The sequence below is a fragment of the Schistocerca cancellata genome, chromosome 8 (genome assembly GCF_023864275.1).
Source record: "Schistocerca cancellata isolate TAMUIC-IGC-003103 chromosome 8, iqSchCanc2.1, whole genome shotgun sequence".
NCBI classification, from domain to species: Eukaryota; Metazoa; Arthropoda; class Insecta; order Orthoptera; family Acrididae; genus Schistocerca; species Schistocerca cancellata.
This window is the reverse complement of record NC_064633.1, coordinates 49,527,582-49,548,302: the sequence shown is the minus strand read 5'-3', so window position 1 is coordinate 49,548,302 and position 20,721 is coordinate 49,527,582. Positions and strand designations below refer to the sequence as shown.

The window sequence follows — 20,721 nt, the reverse complement described above, 5'->3', positions numbered from 1 at the left end:
CACTATCATGTGAGAGGAAAATTTTTCTGAAAATTAGCTTACAGAGCCTCAAAAAGACTCACAGACTGCTCCTGGAGGCTACATGTCACCTCCTGCAATTCCTGATGTATCCTCAACATGGACACAAACTGTTAAGGATATTGAGGTTTTTGGAATTCTTTACTCTAAGTTTCAATGGGCAGTCTGTGCTTTATATAATTTTTGCATTACTGCTTCCCTAGAGAAAGGACAAATTTGTTGGGAACGCTTTAACAGTTAACATATAGAAATTTATTAATAGATTCTTCATAGTTTATTTGGAGTCCAATTACACACATTACAGGGGTGAATCAAATATAAAACACAATTTTTGTTTTACATGCCTTTTTGTAAATGGAGAAAGGCACAATCTCTGCTTACTGTTGCTTTCATTTCTAGTGATTGATCTCCACAGCTACAACACTGTCATACCATTTCTTTAGTCAGAATCACAATGTGGCGTAAAACCGTCCGAAATTTTGAAAAGACTTGCGGCACAGTTTGGTAACAACTGCCTGAGAAAGATTCAACTGTATGCATGTCACAAACGCTTTTACTAGGATGACAAACAGCTGAGAATCCAGCTCACTGACATCACCTGAGGACCAGCATGACTGAGGAGGATGTTCGCATTGTTAGTCAGAATACTGAAGACAATAACCGAATAACAGTTGCTGAAATTGCTACAGAGATTATCATGAGCTATAGTAATGTTCAGGCGATCATTACTGACAAACTTGGATTTTTAAAGTGTCCACAATGTGAGCGCCTCGTCTTCTCACTGCACAGTACAAATTTCATTGTCTCAAGCCTGCACAAATGGCTACTGAAACTCTACCAAACTAAAGAGGAACATTTTTTGCACCACACTGTGACTGCAATGAAATGAGTGTGCACCATTACACCCCAGACTTGGAGGGGGAAAAAACAGGGAATAGCATAAAAAGGACTAATCTGCACTCATTACAGCCAAAAACCATCTCTTCACGAGCAAAGGTCTTGCATTAGTCTTTTTTACTTTAAAGGAGTTCTTCTCCTGAATTTCTCTACAAGCGTCGCACTGTGAACCCAGCATACTACTGGAAAATTTGGACCAAACGAAACATGCATATTGTCAGAAAAGGCACACATTTCCAAACCGGGCTGTTATCATGCTTGATGACAGTGCTCAACCCCACACAGTTGCCTAAACTCAACCACAAATTCAGGAATTGTTTTAGATTACACTAGAACATCATCTCTACTGCCCAGACTATCTCCCTGTGATTTTCATTTGTTTGAACCACTAAAGAAAGCAATCAGAGGACAAAGATTTGATGACACTGGCACATGAACTGTCTGCTGTCACAGCCACATTCATTTTACAAAAAGGGGATCACGAAACTGTCTATCCATTGGGAAAAATGTGTTTTCCATTCAGGAAACTATATAGAAAAATAAGTTATCTGTATGAATTTCTATGAAGCTTAAATATACTTACAAAAAAAATTCTCAATGTGCATCACAGATGTACTCCACCATTTGAATGATTACTTGTCTAGACTAATGTATGTCCGACTTATTCTGCACAAACATATCAGTTTTTAACCTAAGGCAGAATCTAGAAAGCAGCATCTACGTGTGTGTGCACCAGCCAAATAAATATGATGGATCAAATAAAATATGCAATTTTTGCTATTACCAATTGGTTATTACCAACTGATATATAACACAGCAGCCACAAAACTGAAAAATATGCAGTTTTCTTCGTGAAATTGGTAATTAAATTCAACTGCAGTACAAAGTTACAGGGGTTTTATAAAGATAGTGATGTACAAATATATTATAATGCTACAGTGTTATATTAATATCCAAAAGTAGTTGTTAAATGATAAATTTGTAACATACAACACGAATTACAAACATCTGTGATCACAAAAATTACTAACACATAGTGTGAATCACATAAATTTCTGTATAATACTATAAACACTTACTGGGCAAAATTAATTTGGTCTCGTCGAGTCACATGTAACCTTCCTCGAGAGCGGAGGTAGTCAACTAAAGAACCTTTGCTCATGTATTCAGTCACTAGATAAATTAGCTTGTTGCTGAATACGAGACCAAGGAGTTGAACAAGATTTTCGTGACGCAAAGACCTTAAAGAAAACAAATGAGTAAGGAAATTATTTAAAATCGTAGGTTGTAAATTCAGGAAACTACTGAAAGAAAAAAAAAAGAAAAAAAAAACAACAATATGAAAATTTCACATTTATATTTTAGAAACAACAGTGTCTAAATGCAGGAGTGATACGGAGAATCATAGCATTTTAATATACGTGGTATTCTTTCTTGGTCGTAACTTCTATGAATGCAAGTGTGTATATAGCTTCTTGTCTAATTTCCTCAATATACATTTATTATAAGATGTAAGTTTGCATTTAACTAATCTGTACTGACAATAACAGCAGCCAACATCTGCTTGAGACACTCACATTATACAAAACTTCTAAAATAGTGGTCCTCTAGTCACTCTAAAAACATCCACAATGTTTGTTGTATGTTTCAACAGCCAAGATGACCACATATTGTTGTTCAAAAGTTAAGAGACTAACCTCAGTATTAGGGCAAAGCAGTGAAATAATTGTGCATGAAATACAAAATACACCATGTAAAATAGTAAGTGTAAAATTAAATCTGTGTGCTTGTCCTGTAAATTATGAACACTGTGCACATACTCATACACAATCTGGCTGAGCAAAAGCTATATTCTTATGATATTTGTACTGATGGAATCTGTATCTATTACACTGACAGAAACTGAAAAATTTGTCAGTTTAAGTTATCACAATCTACTCAGAGAAAATACAACATAAATTTGGGTAGTGGCATTTCTGAAGATATTCTTAGTGACTAGAGACTTACGTCATGAGTGATGCTTCAGCAAGAACTTTCTGTGCTGCCTCACTCGAGTCCTTTAGCATTTTCACAGCAACTCGCTCACCCCGCAAGAGACCCAGCATGACATCACCAAATTCCCCCTTCCCAATGGGTTCTTTCAGCTAAAAACAAAAAGTAAAATAAAAATAAATCATAAAGCTATTGTAAAAATTCAAAATGAAACAACTGTGTATTCAATAATAAATATCGACACATGAAAGGCTGAATGAGGAATCCACTGTTCTCTTCTTCTACTCAAACCTCCTAATGTTCTCTTTCCTCATTTCACATTCACCCATCATTATAAAAAAAGATATGAAAACTTTGTGGTAATTTTTCTGGCTTTTAGTCCTTGTTTCCATGGTCACGGTTATAACATCATGCTACTATGTTTTATTGTTGTCAAGAGTCTGATCATTGCTTTCAGCAATGCATGTTAAAAGCAGACCTCGTTAATTTCTCTCATTAAAAATGTATAGTATGAGAAAATGTTCATTGCGAAATTATAGTCCACACATGAGTCAATCAGAATGTCATCCTTACAAAACTGAGGCTGAATTTAATCCCAGTCTGATTGTTCCTAACGGAATACAGAGCCACATAGTGTCCAAACAGGTAGCAGCATAGGCTTTTGAATACAGCGTCCAAATATCTCCTAAATTGCCATCAATTATGACAGAAACATGTTAAAATAACCAGAAACAGAAACCAGTCACTGAAACAACCAATGTAGCGTCAAGTGCAACATGTTGCTGAGCCCTTTTCACCTCATGGAAAATGGTTTCCAGAAGTTTTGATTGGGTTCGAATACTATCTAATAAAGCCAACTGTAACTGCTGGGAACAATTCTGTCTCAGTGAGCTTCATTCTCACTCCACAAAGAGCAGTTAAAAGTTGCCCTAAAATTTGCTTCCTACTGACTGTCTCACCACAGAAATACCCAAACATCATCAATATGCAGCTCACCTTGAGGACGATGTATTATTCTTTTTGTCTGGAGAATTGTTGGCATGGATGAAGCAAAAGCTTGGAAACCAAAACTGTACATAGCAAGAATTTACATAGTCCCCTGAGGTGATCATTGTTTGCATACCCAGCGGTGGCACTTAAATTTTTGTCTTTAGGAAACTGCTGTAGAGGCTGGCGTCTACACGTTCCTCTTATGACTATCATACTCCCACAACAAGTTGTAGATGGGGATCTATGGCATTAAGATCAGAGAAGGTAAAAACTAAAGAACAGCCAAAGACAGAAATAAATAATCAAATCGATCGAGGTGGAACCGAAAGTGAGAACAGGACTGGGAAAAACAAAAAAGGATAGGAAAGATATTATGAAGTTCTGCAAAATGATGGTCAGGTCCTGCAGAAAGTGTCATTACTTCTGTCTCTAAGCTGGTCATAGGTTGTGTTCCAAAAATGAACGGTGTAGAAACATAAGTGATGACACTTTCTGCAAAACCTGACCATCATTTTGCAGGACAATGCTCAAGCATGTACAGCGCAAGCTGTTATTGATTTGTGTGACTAATGGGGCTGCTAAGTGCTATACCACCTACTGCACTCCCCTAAATTAAGCCCTCGTAAGTTCAACTAGATTTCTAAACTGAAAGAAACACTTCATGGCATTCGCTTCAGAATTTCTACAAATTCATCAGGCAATAGACCGCACCGCTCTAACTGTCAACACAACTGGCACTGCTAAGAGTATCCTATGACTTCCACATAGCTGGCAATGGGTTATACACAATGCTGGTGACTACTTTGAAGGTCAGTAAACCTTTGAAACACGTATCTATTTTGTATGAGCTGTAAATAAATAGTTGCCCCTATTAAAGTTCCAACCCTCGTACAAGATGAAAAAGGTCAATAGTGTACATTTTAAAAATGATAGTAGGCAATGGAAAATGTGTACCTGGAGGGTGAACATGTTACATAGTTCTCAGTTCATTGTTACTGTCTAATATTGTTACAGGTTCCTCTCTCCATCCATGGTTTGGAGCAACATAGTTATTCATTTCAGCACTTCTACATAAACCTTTGCTTTTCAGTTATACGACTCATCACTTTGAATAACAAGTAAAGCAGTCATCAACCCAAAGATTGTTTCGAACACCACAATGCATTAGTAGGCATGTTCCTGGTGGAGGTGGTTTGCCGACCTTTGAACTGAATCACCCAGCCACTTGTAGGGGGCCTATAATGTATTGTGGATTCTGAGTCACAGTGCAGTTTGGCTTTTTTCACAAAAACAAATATTGTCAGAGGTGAAAGCAGTGATAAGCAACAGATAAAAGTTGCAGGACTGACTACGGGTCAAAGTTATGACCTTCGAACTTTTAGTATGGCACTTTACCACTGACATGAGCTACCAAGTCACTCATTACATTGAATTGAATGAAAATCTTAAGAAATATCTTAAATTTTATATGCCTCAACAAAGGAACATTCAATGTGGACTCTTCTGTCATATATTTTCTCTATTTTACATTATTTTTAATAGACAGTATGTTATGTCGTTTGCAGCAAACACTGGTGACCAATTTTTTGCTGACGACATCATGAAACAGTCATTTCACTGACTTCCTAAACCTATCCATCCTATTTTCATGGTGATTCTTTACAACCATGACTTTACTTGCCACTGACCTTTAAAATTTTATGGACAGGAGGTTACATCTTTCAGGTGGTGACATCAAACAGCTAATATTTAAGGTTTATTTTCCTAGTTGTTGTTCATAATTTTTTGAACTGTTCATGCATTTCAGAAATTCATCATCCCATGATGTAAAGCTTAAAACTTATGCATAAAGCATCTGTAAAGAGACAATTAAAAAAAAATTACAAAGGAAAATTCAATCAAGAAAATCAGTTATGAGATAGATTTGCTGGTCCTGCATTTACCTTCAGGAGGCAAATAGCCGGCCACGGTGGTCTAGCGGTTCTAGGCGCTCAGTCCGGAGCCGCGCGACTGCTACGGTCACAGGTTCCATCCTGCCTCGGGCATGGATGTGTGTGTTGTCCTTAGGTTAGTTAGGTTTAAGTAGTTCTAAGTTCTAGGGGACTGATGACCATAGATGTTAAGTCCCATAGTGCTCAGAGCCATTTTTGAGGCAAATACATGTAAGTAAAAGTTACATACTACTCAGATTTCAGAGCCAGCAGTTCGTTCTTACCTTCATCATCACTACAGATGGATCCCTCATACCCAGGTCTATGAGTGGCCTGCCCTCCATTTTATCCTTCTCCAATCGCTCCCTGTCTTTTCACTGCATGTTTGCAGATGACACAAGTATTGCAATAAATAGTATGTCGAGTGTAGTTCTAGAAAGATCTGCTAATGATATTTTCATGGATATTAATAAATGGTTTAAAGCCAACTCACTGACATTAAACTTCGAAAAGACTCACTATATGCAATTCAGAACCTGTAAGAGGTTTCCAGCCAGCATATGCATAAAGTATGAAGAAGAGCAGATAGAAGAGGTTGACAGTCTTAAATTCCTGGGAGTACAACTTGATAATAAATTCAGTTGGGAGGAGCACACCACAGAACTGCAGAAATGCCTTAACAAATCTGTATTTGCAGTTCGAGTGTTAGCAGACATAGGCGACATAAAAATGAAAAAAGTGTGCAATATGTATTATTTGTGGAGTAAATTCACGGACATCCTGTAGAAACCTCTTCAAAGAACTGGGTATACTAACTACTCTCAGTATATTTACTCCTTAATGAAATTTGTCCTAAATAATATACCTCTTTTACCAACAAACAGCTCAGCTCATACATACAATACCAGGAACAAAAATGATCTGCACAAGGACTTAAAAGCACTTACTTTAGTTCAAAAAGGGGTCCACTACTCAGGAACACTCATTGTCAATAATTTGCCAGCAAACATAAAAAATTTAGTTACAAATAAAGATCAGTTTAAAAGGAGCCTGAAAGACTTACTAGTGGCCAACTCTTTCTACTCCATTGATGAATTTTTTAATAGAAATAAATGATGTATTGTATACACTCATACTATTAGTATTGTTATTTCAGCTTAAAAATATTGACATGTTCCACATCCACGAGGATCTCCTCAGCACGGATTTATGGAACAAGAAACTAATCTAATCTAAAAAATCTAAGGAGAAAACTGTTAGTTCCAAAAGATATGTAGCTTTTCATTATTAACTTATACAGGGTGAGTCACCTAACGTTACCGCTGGATATATTTCGTGAACCACATCAAATACTGACGAACCGATTCTACAGACCGAACGTGAGGAGAGGGGCTAGTGTAATTGTTTAATACAAACTATACAAAAATGCATGGAAGTATGTTTTTTAACACAAACCTACTTTTTTTTTTAATGGAACCACGTTAGTTTTGTTAGCACATCTGAACATATAAACAAATACGTAATCAGTGCCGTTTGTTGCATTGTAAAATGTTAATTACATCCGGAGATATTGTAACCTAAAGTTGACGCTTGAAACCTCCGACGTTCAGTTGCATGTTGTAACAAACACGGGCCACGGTTGGCCAGCATCATCTGCAGGGACATGTTTATGATGACGACTGTGTTTATGAGTGTGGCTGTAGTGCACTGTTGTGGTTTGGTCTAGCTGTCGCAGTGTCCGCATGTAGCGCTTGCTGCTATTGTTGGTTGGTTGGTTGTTTGAGGTTTAAGGGACCAAACAGCAAGGTCATCAGTCCCTTGTTTCAAATATGCCCTTTCCGCTAATGGGACATCTCAGTAAAGTCAGAACAATAAAACGGAAAAAGGTAAAAACGTAAAAGGGCAGTCATGCTGTCATTGGTAAAAAACAAAATGAGGGAAGTCGGCAAGAGAACGAACCCAACACTATGCTGAAGCAGCATAGGCAAGACCACCTGTGACGTAAAAGGTACAACTGCTAGAATGTAGAAAGTACATATGGGAATAGAAAGACCAACCAAGCCTTAAAAAAAAAAAAAAGGGTAAAAACAGAGTAAAAGGGGAAGAAAAGGGAATTTCGGTCAGAGAGGTGAATTGGGAATCTCCGAACACTGCTTACAGTGGGAGACACCCAAACACTCACCGCCCTGCCCCAACACCAGAGAGAGAATAAAAACCACTTTCCCAGAGGAAACCAAGAACCAGAGAGACCACCCGGGAATCGTCAGCCAACATCAAAGGTAAAGTGTGGGGGAGTCTGTACTTAGCACGCAGAGCCAAAAGAAGGGGGCATTCAACCAAAATGTGGGCTACTGACTGCAAGGCTCCACAACCACATAGTGGGGGTGGCTCATCACGCAAAAGAAAACCATGGGTCAGCCTGGTATGGCCAATGCGGAGACGACACAGTGTGGTCGAGTCCTTTCGGGAGAGGCGAAAGGAAGAACGCCACGGGCCTGGTGTCACCTTAATTGCACGAAGTTTATTAGACAGGGGAGTAGCCTCCCAAGAAGTGGCCCATGACTGTGCGAAGTGGGATTTGATGTGAAGCCGTAAATCCGCTGCAGGAGGGGTTACAGAAAACGGGGGTAAGTAACTGCTCCCCCAGCCAAACGATCAGTGAGCTCATTACCCGTGATACCCACATGGCCAGGGACCCAAAGGAAGTCAATGGAACAAGCAGCACGGTGAATATCAGCGAGATGGTCATGGATGGCAGAGACCAAGGGATGGCGCGAAAAACACCGGTCAATAGCAAGAAGGCCACTCATTGAGTCCGTACATAACAAAACGCGGTTGTGTTGCGACTGTTTAATGAAGGTAAGGGCCTGGGAAATTGCCATCAATTCTGCAGTAAACACCCCACATGTAGGTGGCAGCAGATGACTTTCCGTTCCAACAGAGGACGTGAAGGCATACCCAACATGATCAGCAGATTTAGAGCCATCAGTGTAAAAAACAACAGCATCCCGAAACTCCCATAAAATTTGGCAGAAAAAGGAACGGAACACCACCAGGGGGATGGAATCTTTCGGACCTCGGCGGAGATCCATCCGAATTCGAGGCCGAGGAACTAACCAAGGAGGGGTGGAGGAGAGGGAGCGAGGAAGACAGGACAAAGAAGGAAGCTGAAAATCACGGCAAAGAGATGCAAGGCGCAGCCCAACCGGTAAACCTGCCCGAGGGCGGGAGTCGGGTGGGCGACGTCCATGGTCTGGGAACAGGATAGAATAGGAAGGATGAGTGGGAGAGGAACGGATACTGAGTGTGTAAGACACCAGAAGCTGGGACCGCCAAACAGAAAGAGGGGGGGAGGGGTCCCAGCTTCAATCAGGAGACTATCAACAGGGCTAGTAGGGAAGGCACCGGTGGCCAAACGGATACCACGATGGTGGACTGAATCCAGCACATGCAGTGTGGAAGGAGCAGCTGAACCATAAACTTGACAACCATAGTCCAAGGGAGACAGAACTAGAGCACGATAAAGACGGAGGAGGAGGGAACGGTCCGCACCCCAAGAGGAGTGGGCAAGGAAGCGAAGGACATTGAGTTTACGGAAGCATCCTACCTTCAGAAGTCTGATATGGGGCAGCCAAGTAAGCTTGTTGTCGAAAAGAAGACCCAGGAAACGAAACTGTGACACCACAGGCAATCATTGTGCAGTGAGATAGAGCTCTGGATCAGGGTGGATCTTAGTATGGCGACAGAAGTGGACCACGCGGGATTTTAAAGGAGAGAATTGAAACCCGTGTGAGAGGGTCCATGCAGAGGCACGCCGTATAGCTACCTGGAGCTGCCGTTCTGCAGATGCCATTGAGAAACTAACCCAAATGCAGAAATCATGCACATACAGGGCAGGGGCGACCAAGGGACCGACAGAGGCCACAAGTCCATCGATAGCAATGAGGAAAAGAAGGACACTCAAGACAGAACCCTGTGGGATGCCCGTCTCCTGGGTCTGTGGAGAACTAAAAGCAGTACCAACTCGAACTCTGAATGACCGATGGATCAGGAACTGGCGGATAAAAATCGGGAGTGGACACCGAAGACCCCACTGATGAAGCGTAAGTAAGATGTGATGGCGCCAGGCTGTGTCATAGGCCCTGCGAAGGTCAAAAAATATTGCAACCAAATGGCGGCGCTGGGAAAAAGCCTGCCGGACTGCAGATTCCAAGCGAAGTAAATGATCGATTGGAGACCGTCCCTCTCGAAAGCCACACTGGTAAGGGGATAATAGATCCCGAGATTCGAGGACCCAATTTAGCCGACGGGCGACCATCCGTTCAAGTAACTTACAAACAACATTGATCAAACTAATTGGAGGATAGCTGTCAACAGATAGGGCGTTCTTACCATGCTTAAGGACAGGAACCACAATGTTATCCCTCCACTGAGAAGGGAAGTCACCCTGGAGTCAGATACGGTTAAATACCTGAAGATGATGTTGCCATTGTGGAGCACTGAGATGTTGAAGCAGTTGGTTATGAATGGAATCTGGGCCAGGGGCCATATCATGAGAAGAAGATAGAGCAGAAAGAAATTCCCATTCAGTAAAATGTTCGTTGTAAGATTCTGACTCACAAGGGGTGAAACATAAGGTGGAAGCTTCAGCCCACTGTTTTTGATGAAGGAAAGCAGCTGGATAGGAGGCTGATGCTGATGCCACTGCAAAATGGGTCGCAAGATGTTCTGCAAGAACTAATGGGTCCGTACAAATGCCATCTGGGAGGTGAAGGCCTGGGAGGGTGGACTGCCGATGGCAACCTTGGAGAGAGCGAAGTGTAGCCCATACCCGTGACAGAGGGACAGTAGAACCAAGGGAAGAAAAATCGTTCCCAACATATCCGCTTGCTCTGTTTGATTAAATAACGGGCTTTAGCGCGAAGGCGTTTAAAGGTAGTAAGGCTGCCTATGGATGGGTGCCTCTTAAAGTATTGCAAAGCTCGACGGCGATCACGGATGGCAACGGCAATGGCCGTACTCCACCACGGGACTTGCTGGCGACGAAATGGTCCAGATGAGCAGGGGACAGCAAGGCTAGCAGCACGAACAATCGCGTCAGACACATCACGTAGGACGTCATCAATACAACCCGACAAAGAGGAAGAAAACACGACCTGTGCAGTGTATAGAGGCCAATCGGCGCGTTGGAAAGACCAACGAGGTAACCTGTCCATCGGGGAGCGGGAAGGGAGCATGATAATCAACAGGAAATGGTCACTATCACAAAGGTTGTCATGTGGCGACCAGTGTAATGAAGGGAGGAGAGAGGGAGAAGAAAGAGAAAGATCAATGGCAGAAAAGGTACCATGACCGGCACTGAAATGAGTAGGGGAGCCATCATTAAGAAGGCACAGGTCGTGGTCTGCAATAAATTGGTCTATAAGAAGACCTCGTCTAGATGGAAAGGCACTGCCCCACAAGGGATGATGAGCATTAAAATCCCCAAGGAGGAGGAAGGGAGGAGGAAGTTGCTGAAGAAGGGCAGTTAAGGCAGCAGGTGTAAGAGTCCTGTCAGGAGGGAGATAAAGATTGCAAATTGTGACTGCAGAGTCTAAGTGGACCCTAACAGCAACCGCTTCCAATGTAGTTGGAAGAGGAATCCATGTACTAGCAATGTCTGTACGGACCAACGTACAAACGCCACCAGAAGCCCGCAGGGGTCCGACCCGATTTCGACAGAAAACACAGAACCCACGGAGGGTCGGTGAGTGAGCATCAGTAAAATGAGATTCCTGGAGAATCACACAAGCTGCAGAGTAGGACGAAAGAAGGGATTTCAATTCCGGAAGGTGACGATAGTATCCATTACAATTCCATTGCAGAACCACAAAACGATGATTTAAATGGGGGCTGAACACGCTAAATCCAGTCATACCGCCGGGTCCCCACCTGTCACCGACAAGGAGGGGGCGACATCCATGAACGACAGGTCAGAATCCGGTTGTGGAGTCGGGGAAGGGACCTCCGATGACACCAGAGGCTCTTTGTCCCGGGACTTATGTTTCTTCTTCTTTTCAGGCTGGGATCGAGGAGGGCTGTGTGGCATAAAGGAGCCAGCTGCAGCAAGATCAGGAACAGAAAGAGACCGGGCGACCTGGGGGCCGACAGACCACGGCTCTCGTGGTCGTCGCGCGGCAGCAGACCTTTGGCCTGGAAGGTGCCGGGAAGGAGCATCCCGGGAGAGGCGCCCTTGACCGGCAGACGCCGAAGGAGTGGGACACTTCTCCGGCTGGGGAGGGGGACCAGCGCCCATATGAGAAGGTGTGGGAGCCGCAGGGGAGGGGGGGAGGAGAGGGGTCCGGGATGGGGGTAAGGAAGGGGGAGGAAGGGGTGAAGATGTAACCAAGGCGTAACTAGATGTCATGGACACAGGGTGAAGTCATGCATATTTCTTACAGGCCTCTGTGTAGGTTAAACGATCGAGGGACTTATACTCCTGTATCTTTTGTTCCTTCTTATATACTGGGCAATCTGGTGAACGTGGAAAATGACTACCATGACAATTTACACATACAGGAGGGGGAACACAGGGACTCCCCTCATGGAGTGGACATCCACAGTCACCACAGAGAGGGGCCTGGGAACAGCGGGAAGACATGTGGCCAAAACGCAAGCACTTAAAACACCTCATAGGAGGTGGGATGTATGGCTTCACATCACAGCAATAGACCATAATCTTAACTTTCTCAGGGAGGTTATCCCCTTCAAAGGCGAGGATAAAGGCACCAGTATCAATACGATTGTCTTTAGGACCCTTCTGGACACGCCGAACAAAGTGAACACCCCGCCGTCCGAGATTGTCCCGAAGTTCCTCATCAGTTTGAAGGATGAGATCCCTGTGAAAAATCACACCTTGTACCATATTTAGAGACTGGTGGGGGGTAATGGACACAGGAATTGTGCCAAGATGGGTACAGGCACGAAGGGCCGCAGATTGGGCAGCTGAAGCAGTTTTTATCAGCAACGAACCCGACCTCATCTTGCTCAGGGAGTCCACTTCGCCAAACTTGTCTTCAATGTGTTCCACAAAGAATAAAGGTTTTATATTGGTGAAAGTATCGCCATCAGTCCTGGTGCAAACTAGATAACGGGGGAAAGGTTTTGCCCCTAGCCAACGGGCCTGACCCTCTTCCCAGGGGGTAGCCATGGAAGGGAAGGCCGAAGGGGCAAGAGAAGCAGCACTTGAGGAATCAGTTCCACGCAGAGAGACAGCCGCAGAAGAACGGCCAGAGTTCTGGACCCGTATGCGTTTCATTTGCGTAGCGTCCGCCCTGATACCACCCACTCCAATCAGGGGCTCTCCTCACGGGCGCCACCCAGCCACAGCAAGGGCCGTCTGGCACGGCGGCCATTGCCGGGAGTTCCGATGCTCCAGGATGACGAGCAACCACTCCAAGGCATGCATGAGGTGGTCACAGCTCACGTATCAGAAGTGTGATCCCTGTGTGTTCAGGGGGCTCAACCAAAAGGTTACATAGCGACCCCACCACACGGCTACCGTGCTGGCTATGCACCCTAGTATCAGACAACGACGTGAAAGAAAAGGTGGAATGTACCAGGAGGGCGCACGTCGGAGACACTAGGTAAGGTGCTCTTCCCCAAATGGCTCACACTACGGAGGAGAAATTTGGAATGGAGGTCAAACGCCAGAGGGGGACCAAGGAATGCCAAAAGGAGGAGATGATTATGCAACAAAGCCGAATTGGAAAACCAACAGAACCAAGAGGATAGCGGGGGCCAACATAAGCAAGGACACCAAGAGAGGGAGAGGAGAGGGCGAGGGGAAAGGAGCAAGGAGGGGAAGGGAAAGGAAATGCTGCCCTGGAGAGAAAGAAGGCTGCAATGGCTTGGGGCCCCGTGCTCGCCACGCACGTATCCACAAAAGAGTTGTGGACGCCCTGGGGGGGCTGCTATTGTTATTCTGCATTCGTCTCCGCACGCAGACCAACTGAAGTACACCGTGTTACCAGACGTATGTGATAGTGTAGTGTTGTAGGAACTGTGACCATGGTGTATTCGAACTCTGAAAAGACGGAGATGATACTCATCTATGGCGAGTGTCGACGAAATGCAGCTGAAGCCTGCAGGGTGTATGCAGAACGGTACCCGGACAGAGAGCACATTGCGCATTGCACATTGCAAAACATCTATCGCCAACTGTATGCAACAGGTATGGTTGTAGCATGCAAACGGGTCCGTAACAGGCCCGTCACAGGAGAAGCGGGTGCAGTTGGTGTGTTAGCTGCTGTTGCCATGAACCCACACATGAGTACACAGGATATTGTGAGAGCCGGTGGACTGAGTCAAAGTAGTGTCGTGCGCATACTGCATCGTCACCGCTTTCACCCATTTCATGTGTCGCTACATCAGCAATTACATGGTGATGACTTTAATCATCGAGTGCAATTCTGTCAATGGGCATTAACAGAGAATGTGTTGCAGTTCTACCTGTTTACCGATGAAGCGGGTTTCACAAACCACGGGGCAGTGAATCTACGGAATTACTGGTCCGTGGACAATCCTCGCTGGCTCAGACAGGTAGAGCGACAGTGACCGTGGATTGTAAATGTATGGTGTGGAATCACTGGCGACCATCTCATTGGTCCTCACTTCATTGCAGGGGCCCAAACAGCTGCAACATACGTCGCGTTTCTACAGAGTGATCTGCCAACGTTGCTCAAAAATGTCCCACTGGAAACACGTCGACGTATGTGGTATCAGCATGATAGTGCACCTGCACATTCCACAATTAACACTAAGCTTACCCTTGACAGGATGTTCGATGGGCGTTTCATAGGACGTGGAGGACCCATAAATTGGCCAGCCCGTTCTCCTGATCTTACACCTCTGGACTTCTTTCTGTGGGGTACGTTAAAGTAGAATGTGTACCGTGATGTGCCTACAACCCCAGAGGATATGAAACAACGTACTGTGGCAGCCTGCAGCAACATTACACCAGATGTACTGTGGCGTGTACGACATTCATTACGCCAGAGATTGCAATTGTGTGCAGCAAATGATGGTCACCACATTGAACATCTATTGGCCTGACATGTCGGGACACACTCTATTCCACTCCGTAATTGAAAACGGAAACCACGTGTGTACGTGTACCTCACCCCTCATGGTAATGTACATGCGCGTCAGTGAAAAAGACCAATAAAAAGGTGTTAGCATGTGGACGTAATGTGCTGTTCCAGTCTCTTCTACACCTAAGGTCCATCACCGCTCCCTTTGGATCCCTACGTAATTCGGTGCTCTCCGATACACACGATCGAACAGCGGAGGAGTGGTACTCAAGCGTCAACTTTAGGTTACAATATCTCCGGATGTAATTAACATTTTACAATGCAACAAACGACACTGATTACTTATTTGTTTATATGTTCAGATGTGCTAACAAAACTAACGGGGTTTCATTTAAAAAAACGTAGGTTTGTGTTAAAAAACATACTTCCGTGCATTTTTTTATGGTTTGTATTAACCAATTACACTAGCCCCTCTCCTCAAGTTCGGTCTGTGGAATCGATTCGTCAGTGTTTGATGTGGTTTATGAAATATATCCAGTGGTAATGTTAGGTGACTCACCCTGTATATGTCTACTGGCAGTGCTAAATATTTTACCTCCTGGAGGCAAGAATTGGCCATCAGATTTGTCTCAATTTATTGGACATTCAGTGGCAGTGATGATGCATTTTAAAACAGTATGGATACATACTCGTTTCTTGAACCTCAAAAACAGTGTCAACAAAAAATGCATACAGAATTTGATGTGTCATGGAGAATTTATTTTCCTACCTACGTAGTTACATTTCTGGGAAAAAGTAGTATTATGTTTCTTTCACAGATGGCAGTAGACATGTCAATCTAGCTGAGAAATCCAGTTGGTGGTAGGAGACTAATGTCAACATAGTGGACATACATTTGAGCATTGAACTGCAGAAGCCTGTTGTTATAAGTGGTACTGAGAGTTTGAGAATATTGCTGCAGTTCAGAGACAGCAGAGACATGAATATGGGATTCATTCACCAACAAGGTTAACAACTACACAGCTATCATACAAATTCAAGGTCAATGGAACAGTGTGTGATGTGCCATCAAAGTGACCTCAAATGGCTCCAATGATAAATCCTCAAATGTGATGCTGGAACTGTTACAGCATTCATCACAAACATTTTCAAGGCAAGGTTCACATGAGATTGGTCTAACTGCTAGTATGGTGCAACACATTCTGCAGAGAAGCAGGCTGATGCATCAGCTAAATGATAACAACAAAAATCACAGTGTAGAATTTTGTGGATGGGTTCAGAGAATGGTGAATATGAACCAGGATCTACAGACAGCACAATGCAAACTTAATGGCACTATCAATTGGGTAATGGTGCACACTGGGTGCAAGACCATCTTGACAGTGCTGTTGAAAAGTCTGTGAAAATGCCTGGTGTGATTATGAGGTGCAGTTTGACTCCTAGAGGACTCGCTGGGCCTTTCCACTTGACTGTACTGCAACAGCAGAAAACTTCATGATAATGCTAGCTGATTATATTCTCTTTTCCATTCATGCAATGAAAAGTATTTAGCAGCAAGATGGACCTCATCCCAATAATATAGGGATGTACAAGTGTATCTTGATCAATAGGTACAAGGCTAGTAGATAGTACATATGGGATCAATCAAGTTTCCTGCACATTCACCAGACCTGAAACCACTCAGTTTTGTATAACAAGAGACAGTGAAAGAGAACATGTACCACCACACACACTACACAATCTGGACCCACTTTGCGAAGAGATTTCAGTGATGTATGCAGAAATCCAGTGAGACATTTTGTTGTAAAGTAAGGAATCTCTCTCGATTCATACTCCGAAATGCAATAATGATTAAAGTCAAAATATGAACATTACCTGTATCCACAACTTGGAAAACTTAGTTTTACCAGAAGCTATGAAAATAATTTTTTACGACAACTTTCAAAAGCATTTACTGTTTTTGATGCACTTTGTATCAACCTTGGCTAACACAATAACAGGGCAACTTACCTATGCAATCACTCAAAGAGCATTTCAACAAAAAATACATTACACTGTTTATTTAAACTCTTAATTCTTGTGTGAAAGTGTATAAAAGAAACGAAGTGTTATTCTGAAAAAGAGCCCCACTCCTTAAACTTGTTTCACTGCTCTGAATAGATATACTATGAATTACAAAACACACTCTTACCTCCAGGTCATGATTAGGAATCACCCAGCCAGCAGCTACAAAAGCATTGGGATCCACACAGAATTCTTGCTTTCCTTTCTTTGGCAGACTTTTTGTAAGTTGTGTGCACAGCCCATCAGCATCTTGCTCATAATGCTGGAACAACCACCCTAACTCATCAGTTGTTTTGTTCTATTGTAAGTTACTGAAGTGGCATGCACTGTAGTGAAAAAACAACAACAAAATATACAAGAGCACTAAACACCCAAAATATGAGTAAAATGAAGCAAAAGCTATAAACAGGCATTACATTTTTATCCACACTGTCAGTGGCTATCAACTGATAAACTGAATCATAATTTGTTTTAAAAAGCATCTAATGTTGTTTCACATAGACATAGACAGAATAGCAGTATATTTAAGGTTTTCATGACATCATTTGTTACCCCTCCAAATGCTGGTGAAGCCTTGCAAGATACTATCATAAATGTATGTTATTCTGGTAATCTTTTAATATATTCACAGGATGACAAACCCCCAACATGAACACAATAAACTGCACTCCAATGGATAATTCTAAAATTTTCAGTGCCATTTTCATGAAAAACTGACAAATATTCATATTATATAACGATCAATTAATTATTTTAAAATTATTTCTTTCATGGTCCACGCTGAATAACAAAAGACAATCTCCACGTTCTTTGTTTCTATATTTCTTCCTGTTTTTCAGATTAGCAGGAGAAGTGAATATTTTTATTCTTACACTCTAAATACCTGCAATATTTTTCAATGTGAGCTGCACTGGTTTTATGAAATAAAGGGGTTACTAAATTGCAGCAATTCCGATAAATGATACTAAGCTTCAATGACTTCCACCACCACCACCATTTTCACAGATTGTGAAACAAACTGATAGAAATGTGATCCTAGGGTTATCTCAGTGTGACTAGTTAATGGTGTTCTTCCAGGTGTTCCATCGAGTTGTTTCCATTTAATAGGAACCGCTTGATAGAACACCTGGAAACAAACACATGAACTTTCAAAAACATTACAGTGCCCACTACATAGACAGGCAGAAAGTGAATACAATCAACATTTTGTCCTCTCTGCCTATAAATAGGGTGCAATGTTTGATGTGATCACAGTTAACAATACACTGAAAGTGTTGAGGAAGATACTGCGCAAAGGTTTTAATCATGTGATAGTGTGTCATTGAATGTTTAATACTCTTAACACTTTTTTTACTGAGCTACTAAACAAATGCTATTTTTAAATGCAATGTTTTACTTTTCTTAATGCTATTTAAGGCTTCTTGGACAGGCAAGGACTCTTGTTGAAGCATTTTCTAAAAAATAGGGAAATATATAGCAATATATGTGGGCCAAGACTTCTAGCACAATGTTGTATTCCCTTTCACCCCCAAAGAAACACCCCATACTAGTATCAAAACTGCAAATTTTACCATTATAGTGCTGTATCTAAAACCTCTTGAATAACACTAAGGAAAGGGTTGGGGACAGGGTCCCATTTATAATAAACACAGCTGATTCAGTGTTTTTATAGCTGAAACAGCTAGTACTAACTACATAGTAAAGTACTCACACAGTATCATGAAAATGACGTTTCATGGGATGCAAAAATCTAGATTAGTGGGAACTTCACAGGTGAAAAAATTTCAGAACGAGTAAGAGTAGGATTCAAATCCTAGTCCTAATAACTATAGTTCCATTTTTTACTGATGTAGAACCCTATTTGATGCAAAATACTGGTAATAAATCAGTATTCTGTGTTTAAGACAATATGGCTTCTAATGTTATTCTTATTATTTCTCCTTTTTAACACTATTATTATTAAAATCAAATTATAATGAAAACATTTAGGCAAAACAGAATCAGATGGAATACTGATCCTTTTCATTTGACTTCTCCAACTTTCATAAACCAAATACTTTTAACAACAAAATGGAACAGACCTGTCACATTCATTACCTTCTCACAGTTTTTTTTCAGACTGCTCACATGTTATTTTGTTTTAGGTGAGCTGTCTTTTGATGAGAGCTTGTTTCCATATTTTGATAATTATTACGTATAAAATATATGATCATTTATGTACAACTGTTGATGTCCTTGTTGAGACTAGACTGGAGAATTCAGTTGTAAAAACAAATTCAGTTTGCACAACAGTAATATTTTAGCACACATCCCACTGTTAACAATTTTATTTTTCCTAGTTAGTAATATAATAAGATACCAAGAATTTGAGAAATACCTGTAGCTACATATTAATTTATATCGACAAGATCTAAGGTTTCAAAATCTTAAATTGTGGGTCAATGGAGTCTGTAGTTGTAGTTGCTGTATAATTACTTACGTTCTTTCAAACCCATCTTTGCAGCTACTTTTAAGTCAGTGGCCATGACACAGTTGTGGTAACAATGATTACCAAAATACAAAGAACAACTAACACAAGCAGAAAGATATGTATGTTCAATAAAGTAGATAAAAAAAAATCAGTTGTGTCATATCTCAGCATGAGTCAGGAGCATGTAGAGGAACTCTCGCTCAAGTTTAAAAGAATAGCTGACCATGCAATGAACAGATATGTACTCAATAGAACAGTTCATAATGGGAGAGAACCTCCATAGTATACAGTCACTGTACAGAAACTTCTAAAGAAACAAAGATTACTGCACAACAGGTGTAAAATGAAAGTGTAGGATATAGATCGTGAGATGCTGAATGAAATATGTTTGGCTGCCAGGAGATCAATGCATGATGCCTTTAATGACTATCGTAGCAGAATAGTGTCAAGTGATCTTTCGCAGAACCCAGAGAAATTCTGGTCATATGTAAAAACTGTTAGTGGCACCAAAGTTAGTCCCTAGTGAGTGAGACACGAATTGAAATTGAAAATAGCAAAGGAAAAGCTGATATGTTTAACTCTGTTTTAAAATGTTCCTCTACAAAGGAAATCCCAGGGGAACTGCCCCAATTTAATCCTCGTACCATTGAAAAGACGAATGAAATAAGTGTTAGTGCCAGAGGTGCTGAGAAAAAGCTGAAAATCTCTAAAACTGAAGAAAAGCAGCAGGCCCCGACTGAATCCCTGTCAGATTCTATACTGAATTTGCGGATCAGTTAGCACCTCTTCTAACTATAATCTATCACAGATCTCTCTAGCAAAGTCCATGCCCTGTTCTGGGAAAAACCCGCAGGTCACACCTGTCTACAAGAAGCGTATCAGAAGTGATCCACAAAACTACCATCCAATATCCTTGTTTTCGATTTGATGTAGAATGCTAGAACATATTCTGAGCTCAGACATAATGTATCATGGACAGAATGACCACCTCAATGCCAACCAGCATGGATTTCTAAAACGTTGATCACGTGAAACCCAAATCACACTTTTCTCACATGACATAGTGAAAGCAACCAGGTATAGCAGTGTTTTTTGATTTTCAGAAAACATTTGATTCAGTGCCCCACAACTACAATTACTGTCAAAAATATGACCATTTAGGATATCAAGTGAACTCTGTGACTGGAGTGAGGACATTTTTGGTAGGGAGAACACAGCATATTACCTAGAATGGAGAGTCATCATCAGATGTAGAAGTAACTTCGAGTGTGACCCAGGGAAGTGTGTT

General features: G+C 41.9%; 1 protein-coding gene across 1 annotated transcript in view; it reads right to left on the bottom strand.

Moving 5' to 3' along the window:
* The window catches only part of LOC126095741 (tyrosine-protein kinase CSK), a 234,352-nt gene that overhangs the window by 53,948 nt on the left and 159,683 nt on the right, over positions 1–20,721 (bottom strand). Inside the window, exons 4-6 of the mRNA XM_049910509.1 lie at positions 17,091–17,225; positions 2,923–3,059; positions 1,995–2,156 (exon numbers count right to left, since the gene is read on the bottom strand). Coding sequence (XP_049766466.1) covers positions 1,995–2,156; positions 2,923–3,059; positions 17,091–17,225 — 434 coding nt within the window. The remainder of the gene's footprint in view (positions 1–1,994; positions 2,157–2,922; positions 3,060–17,090; positions 17,226–20,721) is intronic.